Genomic DNA, 12,829 nt, shown 5'->3' on the forward strand with positions numbered 1-12,829 from the left:
GGGGCCAAATTAAAGACAAAACCAGCTACCATCTCAAAAATATTGCCAGAAATAAAGGATTTCTGAGTTGTATTTAATTTTACTCATATGTAAGTACAATTTACATAATCGATTATCAAATTGTTAGTTTATAAAATCGCTGCTGAGCTGAGCATGCCCATAATTTGAATTCATATCAGATATTGTCATCTGCTAATTTGTGGCCAATAACTTCAGTGTTTTAATCGAGAAAAGACATTCTTAAGTAGATTCAAGCTTCATATTGTAATGTTATTTGCATTGTTATTTCTCTGAAATATCCTTTAAACGTAAGTCACTTGGACTGGATATCTGCTATTGGCAGTGCAAATAAATACAATTAAATATCAACTATACTTTAAATACTTTCTGAGTGAAGGGTTAGGGTTAGGGTTAGAATTCCATCTGATGTAAAGATGTTTCATTCTCAGTGGTAAAGAACAATATATCCACTCACCATGCAGGATGAAGTGCAGTGTCTGAACAAATTTGTTTTTAATTGGAGAAGTTGCTCAGCCTTGGATCAAAATGTAACTCCTTAGATGAAGAACTTAGCTCACGAGCCTTCAAGACAACTTTCTTCATATGGTAAAGCAGCTGGACTAGTTTCTGTGATTGGAACCTGTTACTCATGTGACTTATGTGCGAGGACGTACCTACTGAAGTGAATGACCGCTCCACCCAAAAGAACGATCAGTGACAGAAAAGCATGGATGAACAAAGATCAGTCAAGGAAAGTGTATTATATATACATGTTTAAAAAGGCCCTTTTTCTACAAAGCTTTACATTTATTGTGGTTAAAATGTTCAGTTTATTAGGAAGAGGGAGAGTGGAACCAGTGTGCTCAGGTTTTGTTTCACCCAGGGTCCTCCTAAGTATGGGTTTCCGCCAACCTCCTCAGAAGAACTTTGGGAAGGAAATGAGCAGTGCGGGTCTACACTCCTTTAAACATGTACCTGTGTTTTCCATGGAGACATTGAACCAAATTCTTTTTTGTTGCTGTGGTTCAAACATATGCAGTACTAGGCGTTTTCATTTTTACAAGGTGTTATTTTATAACTTTACTTAATTACTTGTGGGTTGCTTTCTTTCCTTTGTTGCTTTTCGAGTATGTTGAGTTTTCCTCTTCAGTGTATTCACTGTCTTTGCTATTTTGTTTTTTAATTACTTTAAATGGCAAAAATTCTGCCTGTGATTCTGTAAACTGGAGTGACTACATATTTAATTTCTCTTTAATCGATGACAAACATTTAGACAGGCTCCTTGGATGTTGCTCAGCCTCCATTAAATGCCTAGAATAGTCTCTCATCCACATCAGTTGAACTTAAACAACTTGCAAAGTATGTCTGGAACAAAATAATTGGAGAATATTTGATTCATGTGTTTAGAAAACGAAATACTTTTAAAGAATAAAGCTCTCCTTAAAAGTCTCACTGAAATACTGCACAGTAAAGTACAGTAACCTCAAAGAAGTCTATCTGAATGAGTGTGTTATGTTCTAGAAATTATTATTAGGCTTTCTCATGTGGATTTGTTGGGTTTCTCTCTGTAAAAAGCAATTACAAATTATTTATGTATTGGTGCTTTGTATATAATTATGAGTTGAATAAAGTTATTTGTTATACAGTATAAATGGGTGTTAAGGCCTTGGACAGAACTGACGGACTCAAATGCACGATTAAAAACATGCAGTATTTTATTAATGGTCTTGGTCTTTTATATTCTTTAGAGAAAAAAAGATACAAATAGCAAAAGGCGCTCATGAGTGCGATCAAAGATATTGAATAACAATAAGTGCTCACAGGGTCAAACATTATCACAAGCTATACAAGCTATAAAATTCAACTATATATATATAAATAGTGGTGTGAAAAAGAGTTTGCCCCCGTCCTGATTTCTTGTATATACTGTATATATATACTGTATATATGTGATTTTTTTATTTCTCTGACCTATCAGAAACTCTGTGTCAGGGTAAAAATATAAAGAATAATTTATTGCCCTTTTATTCTGTGAAGTATTTCTTTTGTGAGCGGTTAACTTCTGTTCATGTCTATAAAACCTTGAAATCTCAGTTTTCAACAAGACTGATGGACAGGTCTCTTAACATTTTTTCACTGGTCACAAATTTGTACCCAAATAGCTTCATTGTGGGCTCACAAATTGTTTGTATAACTTCAACTAATTTGAAAGGTAGCCTGGACCTCCATTTATCTATATGTGTGGAGGAGTTTTTCTGTAACGCGTAAACACCCCTGGTCTCCGTCGAAGTGCTTTTCAGAATCCAGGATTTTATCTGTGGGGTGAAAGGGATTCCAGAAAATTGGTACATTTCTGCTGCCTTCTGAACTGGAAAGCGAGCGACGTCCTCGTATCGCACCAACATGTAGCGCCTGTGCAGCCACGGAGGCTGGCTGAGACCGAGCTCGGCTGAAGCCCTGACGGTGTCACAGCTCGTTTTCAGCTTCTTCAAATCATCTTCCTGAAAATTTCCACCCATGGCCCAATTCTTCATGTTCTTGTACATGCCAAAAGCTCCCATTTGTGAAGCTACTATAGCCCGAGGATCCCGAACCAGCTGGATGAATTTGATATCAAGACTTGTCTCCTCAGCTAAAGGCTGCAGAGTGTGGAAATGGTGTACCCTTACAACCTTAATGACCCTGTGCTTCTTCTGGAGACAGGACTCAGAAGCTTTGGTCAGGTTTAGGGGCCCACAGTGTCCGCAGCCTTTTCCACAGCCTCTTTCTTCAAAGGGAATTTTGGTGGTCGTGCTGCAGACCGGCTCGTCACACAGAAAGCTGCTGCAGTCTCTCCGGAAGAAGCTTCTCGTAGTGTGATTAACAGGATGGGGCTTCATGAAGCTTTCGAGAAGGGAGAAGTTACACAGGAAGAGCTGCCTAAGCACATCAGGGTATGCCCTGGCTGTTGCTGTCACATTGATTTTTCCATCCAGAGTCAGCGTCCTTTCCACTTGATAGAGTGGCTCATAGAGATAAGACATATTGTCTCTCTGCTGGTTGAAAAGCTCGCCCACAAACGAAGAGCCTGTCCTGGTGGTGGCTAATAGGAGAAGGTATTTCTGGCCCCCGTGATCCGGAACAGTGTACTTGTCTTTGAACCTAGAAAGTTAATTGCAAGTTAAAGATTTCCTTGTAACATGTAGTTGAAAAGCTTTCAAGAGATGAAATAATTGGCAGAAATCAGTGCTCCGCTGATGCCTAAAATGGACTTACTTTAACAAAACATTCACTCCACTCTGGAATGACACAATGACACAAAGTATGACCAAGGCCACAATCTTCGGTACTTGATCTTCATTTTTGGCTGTAGCGTCGCCTCGATATGCTTCAGAAAAGGTTCTGCGTGACTTGCAGGCCACCTCCAGTTGACTTCTTAAAGAGCTATCCAGTCCAATGGATTCCCTGTCAAAAGAAATCATCAACATAGTTACACATTTTGCTCTTTAGGACAGCGGTGAGCAAACTGATTGTTATTGTGGAGCAACTACATTTAACCAGCCATGAAAAGTGTCACTGTTGTCGGAGAAATAAAACGTCACTGTTATACTGTAAAGTGGTTACACAACCTTTCTTTTTCTTTTGAATTCCTTCAAACACCTGAAACGATAGCTTGCCTTGATTACCCGGACTAATTTTTGAATTTTAGCAGAATTCCACATAGGTTAGTAACTCCAGTGCCATCTCTGGTTCCTTCATTTGTGTGGCCATTTTTCATTCCACATTTACAAAAAATTTATAGAACATAAGTCGTTCCCAAACTATTATGTGCACTTTTATAAGGTAGGGAGTGGTGTCTATAATAAGCAGCACAGGATCTCACACTGCCATTCCCCACTCTGCAGGTTCACTTGATGTAGTTCCCTGGTGTCCCAGTAGATGGCGGTGTCTATAAAAAATATAGAGCAGGTTCCTCAGTCTGTGGCCCTCACATTGCTGCAGACATAGACATAATAAAGAGTAGACGGTGTGTGTGTGTGTGTGTGTGGGTGTGTGTGTGTGTGTGTGTGTGTGTGTGTGTGTGTGTGTGTGAGATGTTTTATAAATTACCTATCACAGATCACAAATCAGAACATTCAATTATTGTTTAGTCCACTCTGAACATTAAAATACACCAAACCATGTGTCCTGTGTCAGAACCACATGTATGATGTTTGCAGGAAGGAAAACCAGTTTAGTATTCAGCGAGTTATGATTGATTAAAGTCGCTGACTCTTCATTACTCATGCCAAGCAGATGAGACTGAGTGGAGCAGACCACCGGGCCAAGATGGCGGTGCCAATAGGTGGTAGCGGTCGATGCGGCGTCTACTCTTTATTATGTCTATAGCTGTAGAGACATACATAGCATACATATATACATATAACTTCCTTTTTCCTTGAACCATGAGATGGGTGCCGCCGTGACCTCGCCCTTTGACTTCTGAGTAACATTTTGATGTGTCCTCATCAGGAATGCCTATTCATACTGGCCAAATTCCCGGTCTCTTGGACCTCACCCTGAGGAGTTTGATTCAAAATGTTCCGGCATAATGCAAAATGGTGGACTTCCTGTTGGGTTTAGAGTGTGGGTGTCAGCAACATTTTCCTCTGGCCCGATGTGCTGCATATGCCTATGAAATTTTGTGGATGTAGGTGAAATGTACTGTCCGTAGTAGATGTTTTAAATGTACAAAAAATGTAGCGGGTACTATTGAGCCATTTACACGCATTAGAAGAGAGTACAATAATAATACAAATCATCAACATCATCATTATAATCATATAATCATCAGTGTTCATAGTGAGGTGTGGACGGAAGTTTTTGGGAGAAGGCCAGGGAGAAATTATTTTTTTTTTCGTCGTATGGATGTACCCCCATTGTACAACAACAACTAAAGAACATCCGCAACGTCACCTAATAACCACAACAATCACGGACTACAAGCTCCGGTGGAGCTGCAGAAGCTAGAAGCAGGCGGAGCGGGGCCATAGACCTATAAAAAAAGAGTTATATATAGTGGTTTATGTATTTATGTGCAGGAGTCTACTTCTAAATTGTGTTCTGTCTTCTTCTGTGTTTTTGTTGTGTTTAGTGAGTCACAGCGCCCCTAAAGGTCTGGCGTGTGTACTACATGCCCTGAAGCCTCAAGTTGAGCCGTGTTCATAGTGAGGTGTGGACGGAAGTTTTTTGGGAGAAGCCCAGGGAGGAAAAAGATTGGTTTTTTTCGTCGTGTGGATGTACCCCCAGTGTACAACGACAACTAAAGAAAAAGCCGCACCGAAGCAGCAAACTCGGTGCGGCTTTAAAATAAAGGATTTTAAAATAAAGGATAAGTACCCACAGGGGAGAGATATGGAGAAAAAAATAACCCAGAATGTTACTCTAGTTTGAAGGGAGACTGGGATATTCTGAATAAGTTTTTGAGAGCACTATGTTCAGACTACTTTTGTCAAACAGGTTTTACCACTTTGATGTGGAATGAAGTGTTTATAATTCACATTGAAATGTAAATGTTTTGTGACAATTCAGGTCAAACCTCTCATACTGCTTTAAGTTAAACTGAAATTTAATACACAAAGAAGTTACATTGCCTAAGAGTATTTATGTTTAAGTCATTCTGAGAAGAAGTTTGGTTTAATAAGTGAGTTTTACAATAATTTCGAGCTAAACAAAGCTTCTGCCAATAGTGCTTTTAGCTTCAGACATCTTAATTGCTCCCAAAATAGACTATTGAGTATCTTTGCAATAGCAATGTAAGTATCGGATCGGGAAAGTATCGGTATCGGCCGATACTCAATTCTGAAAAATCAGATCGGTATCGGGGGCAAAAAAGTGTGATCGGGACATCCCTAATAATAATGATAATAATAATAATAGTCATCATCATCATCATCATCATCATCATCATCATCATCATTCATTGCATTCCAGTAGGGTCCCACCCAGCTCTGCTCGGGCCCAAATTAAGGACAAAACCAGCTACCATCTTAAAGATATTGCCAGAAATAAAGGATTTCTGAGTTGTATTCAATTTTTCTCATATGTAAGTACAATTTACATAATCGATTATCAAATTGTTAGTTTATAAAATCGCTACTGAGCTGAGCATGCCCATAATTTGAATTCATATCAGATATTGTCATCTGCTAATTTGTGGCCAATAACTTCAGTGTTTTAATCGAGAAAAGACATTCTTAAGTAGATTCAAGCTTCATATTGTAATGTTATTTGCATTGTTATTTCTCTGAAATATCCTTTAAACGTAAGTCACTTGGACTGGATATCTGCTATTGACAGTGCAAATAAATACAATTAAATATCAACTATACTTTAAATACTTTCTGAGTGAAGGGTTAGGGTTAGGGTTAGAATTCCATCTGATGTAAAGATGTTTCATTCTCAGTGGTAAAGAACAATATATCCACTCACCATGCAGGATGAAGTGCAGTGTCTCAACAAATAGTTTTTTAATCGGAGAAGTTGCTCAGCCTTGGATCAAAATGTAACTCCTTAGATGAAGAACTTAGCTCACGAGCCTTCAAGACAACTTTCTTCATATGATAAAGCAGCTGGACTAGTTTCTGTGATAGGAACCTGTTACTCATGTGACTTATGTGCGAGGACGTACCTACTGAAGTGAATGACCGCTCCACCCAAAAGAACTATCAGTGACAGAAAAGCATGTGTGAACAAAGATCAATCAAGGAAAGTGAATTATATATACATGTTTAAAAAGGCCCTTTTGTACAAAGTTTTACAAAGCTTTGTCGACAGACAAATCTTTTAACGTTTCTTGACTGGTCACAAGTTTGTACCCAAAAAGCCCTAAAACCTGAAATAATACAAAGTTAAGAAGAGCAACCTCAAAGAAGTCTATCTGAAAGACTGTTTTTCTGTTATTGAAATTATTAATATGGTTGTTCATGTGGATTTGTTGATCTGTAAAAAGCAATTAGAAATAACTTCTGTACTGGTGCTATATGTGTAATTATGAAGTTGATTTGAATTTTTATTTGTTATACAGTAGATAGAACTGGTGGACTCAAATGCACGATTCAGAACGTGTAGTATTTTATTAATAGTTTTATTTTCTTCAGAGTTAAAAAGATACAGATGACAATGAGGAGGATCAAAAATATTGAATAACAATAACTGCTCACAAGGTCGACTCTCAGTTTTCAACAAGACTGATGGACAGGTCTCTTAACATCTTTTCACTGGTCACAAATTTGTACCCAAATAGCTTCATTGTGGGCTCACAAATTGTTTGTATAACTTCAACTAATTTGAAAGGTAGCCTGGACCTCCATTTATCTATATGTGTGGAGGAGTTTTTCTGTAATGCGTAAGCACCCCTGGTCTCCGTCGAAGTGCTATTCAGAATCCAGGATTTTATCTGTGGGGTGAAAGGGATTCCAGAAAATTGGTACATTTCTGCTGCCTTCTGAACTGGAAAGCGAGCGACGTCCTCGTATCGCACCAACATGTAGCGCCTGTGCAGCCACGGAGGCTGGCTGAGACCGAGCTCGGCTGAAGCCCTGACGGTGTCACAGCTCGTTTTCAGCTTCTTAAAATCATCTTCCTGAAATTTTCCACCCATGGCCCAATTCTTCATGTTCTTGTACCTGCCAAAAGCTTCCATTTGTGAAGCCACTATGGCCCGAGGATCCCGAACCAGCTGGATGAATTTGATATCAAGACTTGTCTCCTCAGCTAAAGGCTGCAGAGTGTGGAAATGGTGTACCCTTACAACCTTAATGACCCTGTGCTTCTTCTGGAGACAGGACTCAGAAGCTTTGGTCAGGTTTAGGGGCCCACAGTGTCCGCAGCCTTTTCCACAGCCTCTTTCTTCAAGGGAATTTTGGTGGTCGTGCTGCAGACCGGCTCGTCACACAGAAAGCTGCTGCAGTCTCTCCGGAAGAAGCTTCTCGTAGTGTTACTAACAGGATGGGGCTTCATGAAGCTTTCGAGAAGGTAGAAGTTACACAGGAAGAGCTGCCTAAGCACATCAGGGTATGCCCTGGCTGTTGCTGTTTCATTGATTTTTCCATCCAGAGTCAGCGTCCTTTCCACTTGATAGAGTGGCTCATAGAGATAAGACATATTGTCTCTCTGCTGGTTGAAAAGCTCGCCCACAAACGAAGAGCCTGTCCTGGTGGTGGCTAATAGGAGAAGGTGTTTCTGGCCCCCGTGATCCGGAACAGTGTACTTGTCTGAGACCCTAGAAAGTTAATTACAAGTTAAAGATTTCCTTGTAACATGTAGTTGAAAAGCTTTCAAGAGATGAAATAATTGGCAGAAATCAGTGCTCCGCTGATGCCTAAAATGGACTTACTTTAACAAAACATTCACTCCACTCTGGAATGACACAATGACACAAAGTGTGACCAAGGCCACAATCACTCTTTTGTACTTGATCTTCATTTTTGGCTGTAGCGTCGCCTCGATATGCTTCAGAAAAGGTTCTGCATGACTTGCAGGCCACCTCCAGTTGACTTCTTAAAGAGCTATCCAGTCCAATGGATTCCCTGTCAAAAGAAATCATCAACATAGTGACACATTTTGCTCTTTAGGACAGCGGTGAGCAAACTGATTGTTATTGTGGAGCAACTACATTTAACCAGCCATGAAAAGTGTCACTGTTGTCGGAGAAATAAAACGTCACTGTGATACTGTAAAGTGGTTACACAACCTTTCTTTTTCTTTTGAATTCCTTCAAACACCTGAAACGATAGCTTGACTTTGATCCCGGACTCATTTTTGAATTTTAGCAGAAAATCAAAGAGCCATTTGGACCCGTTTCCCACAGAACAGAACACACTGGGAGCCGCAACTCGGTCTCTTGGACCTCACCCTTTGGAGGAGTTTCTTTCAAAATGTTCCTGCATAATGCAAAATGGTGGACATCCTGTTGGGTTTAGAGTGTGGGTGTCAGTAACATTTTCGGCCCGACATGCTGCATATGCCTACGAAATTATATGGATGTAGACGAAACATACTGTCCGTACTAGAATTTTGAAATGTCCAAAAATTGTAGGGGGTGCTATGGAACCATTTTGCCAGACACACGTGCAATGACCATAAATTATGCATTTCTTTTGCCATTTTTAGTGCAAATTTTCATCCATTGTTGAGCTTGTTTAAGCTATCAACATGCAGCAGTTCTGGCGACATAAGAAGAGAGTACAATAATAATAATAATAATAATAGAAATCATCATCATCATCATCATCATAATTCATTGCATTCCAGTAGGGTCCCACCCAGCTCTGCCCGGGGCCAAATTAAAGACAAAACCAGCTACCATCTCAAAAATATTGCCAGAAATAAAGGATTTCTGAGTTGTATTTAATTTTACTCATATGTAAGTACAATTTACATAATCGATTATCAAATTGTTAGTTTATAAAATCGCTGCTGAGCTGAGCATGCCCATAATTTGAATTCATATCAGATATTGTCATCTGCTAATTTGTGGCCAATAACTTCAGTGTTTTAATCGAGAAAAGACATTCTTAAGTACATTCAAGCTTCATATTGTAATGTTATTTGCATTGTTATTTCTCTGAAATATCCTTTAAACGTAAGTCACTTGGACTGGATATCTGCTATTGGCAGTGCAAATAAATACAATTAAATATCAACTATACTTTAAATACTTTCTGAGTGAAGGGTTAGGGTTAGAATTCCATCTGATATAAAGATGTTTCATTCTCAGTGGTAAAGAACAATATATCCACTCACCATGCAGGATGAAGTGCAGTGTCTGAACAAATTTGTTTTTAATTGGAGAAGTTGCTCAGCCTTGGATCAAAATGTAACTCCTTAGATGAAGAACTTAGCTCACGAGCCTTCAAGACAACTTTCTTCATATGGTAAAGCAGCTGGACTAGTTTCTGTGATAGGAACCTGTTACTCATGTGACTTATGTGCGAGGACGTACCTACTGAAGTGAATGACCGCTCCACCCAAAAGAACGATCAGTGACAGAAAAGCATGGATGAACAAAGATCAGTCAAGGAAAGTGTATTATATATACATGTTTAAAAAGGCCCCTTTTGTACAAAGCTTTACATTTATTGTGGTTAAAATGTTCAGTTTATTAGGAAGAGGGAGAGTGGAACCAGTGTGCTCAGGTTTTGTTTCACCCAGGGTCCTCCTAAGTATGGGTTTCCGCCAACCTCCTCAGAAGAACTTTGGGAAGGAAATGAGCAGTGCGGGTCTACACTCCTTTAAACATGTACCTGTGTTTTCCATGGAGACATTGAACCAAATTCTTTTTTGTTGCTGTGGTTCAAACATATGCAGTACTAGGCGTTTTCATTTTTACAAGGTGTTATTTTATAACTTTACTTAATTACTTGTGGGTTGCTTTCTTTCCTTTGTTGCTTTTCGAGTATGTTGAGTTTTCCTCTTCAGTGTATTCACTGTCTTTGCTATTTTGTTTTTTAATTACTTTAAATGGCAAAAATTCTGCCTGTGATTCTGTAAACTGGAGTGACTACATATTTAATTTCTCTTTAATCGATGACAAACATTTAGACAGGCTCCTTGGATGTTGCTCAGCCTCCATTAAATGCCTAGAATAGTCTCTCATCCACATCAGTTGAACTTAAACAACTTGCAAAGTATGTCTGGAACAAAATAATTGGAGAATATTTGATTCATGTGTTTAGAAAACGAAATACTTTTAAAGAATAAAGCTCTCCTTAAAAGTCTCACTGAAATACTGCACAGTAAAGTACAGTAACCTCAAAGAAGTCTATCTGAATGAGTGTGTTATGTTCTAGAAATTATTATTAGGCTTTCTCATGTGGATTTGTTGGGTTTCTCTCTGTAAAAAGCAATTACAAATTATTTATGTATTGGTGCTTTGTATATAATTATGAGTTGAATAAAGTTATTTGTTATACAGTATAAATGGGTGTTAAGGCCTTGGACAGAACTGACGGACTCAAATGCACGATTAAAAACATGCAGTATTTTATTAATGGTCTTGGTCTTTTATATTCTTTAGAGAAAAAAAGATACAAATAGCAAAAGGCGCTCATGAGTGCGATCAAAGATATTGAATAACAATAAGTGCTCACAGGGTCAAACATTATCACAAGCTATACAAGCTATAAAATTCAACTATATATATATAAATAGTGGTGTGACAAAGTGCTTGCCCCCGTCCTGATTTCTTGTATATACTGTATATATATATATACACACAGTATATATGTGATTTTTTTATTTCTCTGACCTATCAGAAACTCTGTGTCAGGGTAAAAATATAAAGAATAATTTTTTGCCCTTTTATTCTGTGAAGTATTTCTTTTGTGAGCGGTTAACTTCTGTTCATGTCTAAAAAACCTTGAAATCTCAGTTTTCAACAAGACTGATGGACAGGTCTCTTAACATTTTTTCACTGGTCACAAATTTGTACCCAAATAGCTTCATTGTGGGCTCACAAATTGTTTGTATAACTTCAACTAATTTGAAAGGTAGCCTGGACCTCCATTTATCTATATGTGTGGAGGAGTTTTTCTGTAACGCGTAAGCACCCCTGGTCTCCGTCGAAGTGCTTTTCAGAATCCAGGATTTTATCTGTGGGGTGAAAGGGATTCCAGAAAATTGGTACATTTCTGCTGCCTTCTGAACTGGAAAGCGAGCGACGTCCTCGTATCGCACCAACATGTAGCGCCTGTGCAGCCACGGAGGCTGGCTGAGACCGAGCTCGGCTGAAGCCCTGACGGTGTCACAGCTCATTTTCAGCTTCTTCAAATCATTTTCCACAAAGGGCTCTTCCTCACCCATGGCCCAATTCTTCAAGTTCTTGAACCTGCCAAAGGTCTCCATACGTGAAGCTACTATAGCCCGAGGATCCCGAACCAGCTGGATGAATTTGATATCAAGACTTGTCTCCTCAGCTAAAGGCTGCAGAGTGTGGAAATGGTGTACCCTTACAACCTTAATGACCCTGTGCTTCTTCTGGAGACAGGACTCAGAAGCTTTGGTCAGGTTTAGGGGCCCACAGTGTCCGCAGCCTTTTCCACAGCCTCTTTCTTCAAAGGGAATTTTGGTGGTCGTGCTGCAGACCGGCTCGTCACACAGAAAGCTGCTGCAGTCTCTCCGGAAGAAGCTTCTCGTAGTGTGATTAACAGGATGGGGCTTCATGAAGCTTTCGAGAAGGGAGAAGTTACACAGGAAGAGCTGCCTAAGCACATCAGGGTATGCCCTGGCTGTTGCTGTTTCATTGATTTTTCCATCCAGAGTCAGCGTCCTATCCACTTGATAGAGTGGCTCATAGAGATAAGACATATTGTCTCTCTGCTGGTTGAAAAGCTCGCCCACAAACGAAGAGCCTGTCCTGGTGGTGGCTAATAGGAGAAGGTGTTTCTGGCCCCCGTGATCCGGAACAGTGTACTTGTCTTTGAACCTAGAAAGTTAATTGCAAGTTAAAGATTTCCTTGTAACATGTAGTTGAAAAGCTTTCAAGAGATGAAATAATTGGCAGAAATCAGTGCTCCGCTGATGCCTAAAATGGACTTACTTTAACAAAACATTCACTCCACTCTGGAATGACACAATGACACAAAGTGTGACCAAGGCCACAATCACTCTTTGGTACTTGATCTTCATTTTTGGCTGTAGCGTCGCCTCGATATGCTTCAGAAAAGGTTCTGCGTGACTTGCAGGCCACCTCCAGTTGACTTCTTAAAGAGCTATCCAGTCCAATGGATTCCCTGTCAAAAGAAATCATCAACATAGTGACACATTTTGCTCTTTAGGACAGCGGTGAGCAAACTGATTGTTATTGTGG

The 12,829-nt window shown here is 39.5% G+C and overlaps 3 protein-coding genes across 3 annotated transcripts; all 3 read right to left on the reverse strand.

Annotated features, from left to right (window-relative positions):
- Nucleotides 1-1,692: 1,692 nt before the first annotated feature.
- On the reverse strand, nt 1,693-6,597 carry LOC308109320 (carbohydrate sulfotransferase 3-like). The gene is made up of 3 exons (XM_080462809.1): nt 6,451-6,597; nt 3,256-3,444; nt 1,693-3,141 (listed from the first exon to the last, which is right to left on the reverse strand). The coding sequence occupies exon 3, from the start codon at nt 3,021-3,023 to the stop codon at nt 2,091-2,093; it is 933 nt and encodes a 310-aa protein (XP_080318935.1). The 5' UTR covers nt 3,024-3,141; nt 3,256-3,444; nt 6,451-6,597; the 3' UTR covers nt 1,693-2,090.
- A 595-nt stretch (nt 6,598-7,192) lies between these two features.
- Nucleotides 7,193-8,445, reverse strand: LOC308119278 (carbohydrate sulfotransferase 3-like; the record flags this gene model as incomplete). Its single annotated transcript, XM_080479173.1, is given in 3 exon segments — nt 7,193-7,879; nt 7,882-8,242; nt 8,357-8,445. Coding segments are annotated over 3 exon segments (1,137 nt in total).
- A 2,943-nt stretch (nt 8,446-11,388) lies between these two features.
- LOC308119300 (carbohydrate sulfotransferase 3-like) lies at nt 11,389-12,648 on the reverse strand (the record flags this gene model as incomplete). Its single annotated transcript, XM_080479231.1, has 2 exons — nt 11,389-12,445; nt 12,560-12,648. The coding sequence occupies 2 exons, from the start codon at nt 12,646-12,648 to the stop codon at nt 11,389-11,391; spliced, it is 1,146 nt and encodes a 381-aa protein (XP_080335357.1).
- Nucleotides 12,649-12,829: the final 181 nt, after the last annotated feature.

Source organism: Lipophrys pholis (assembly GCF_963383615.2).
Source record: "Lipophrys pholis genome assembly, chromosome: 1".
In the NCBI taxonomy this organism is placed as follows: domain Eukaryota; kingdom Metazoa; phylum Chordata; class Actinopteri; order Blenniiformes; family Blenniidae; genus Lipophrys; species Lipophrys pholis.

Bases quoted from the DNA above. Each gene is read 5' to 3' on its own strand.
- LOC308109320 (XM_080462809.1), bottom strand. From the start codon at position 3,023: ATGTCTTATCTCTATGAGCCACTCTATCAAGTGGAAAGGACGCTGACT.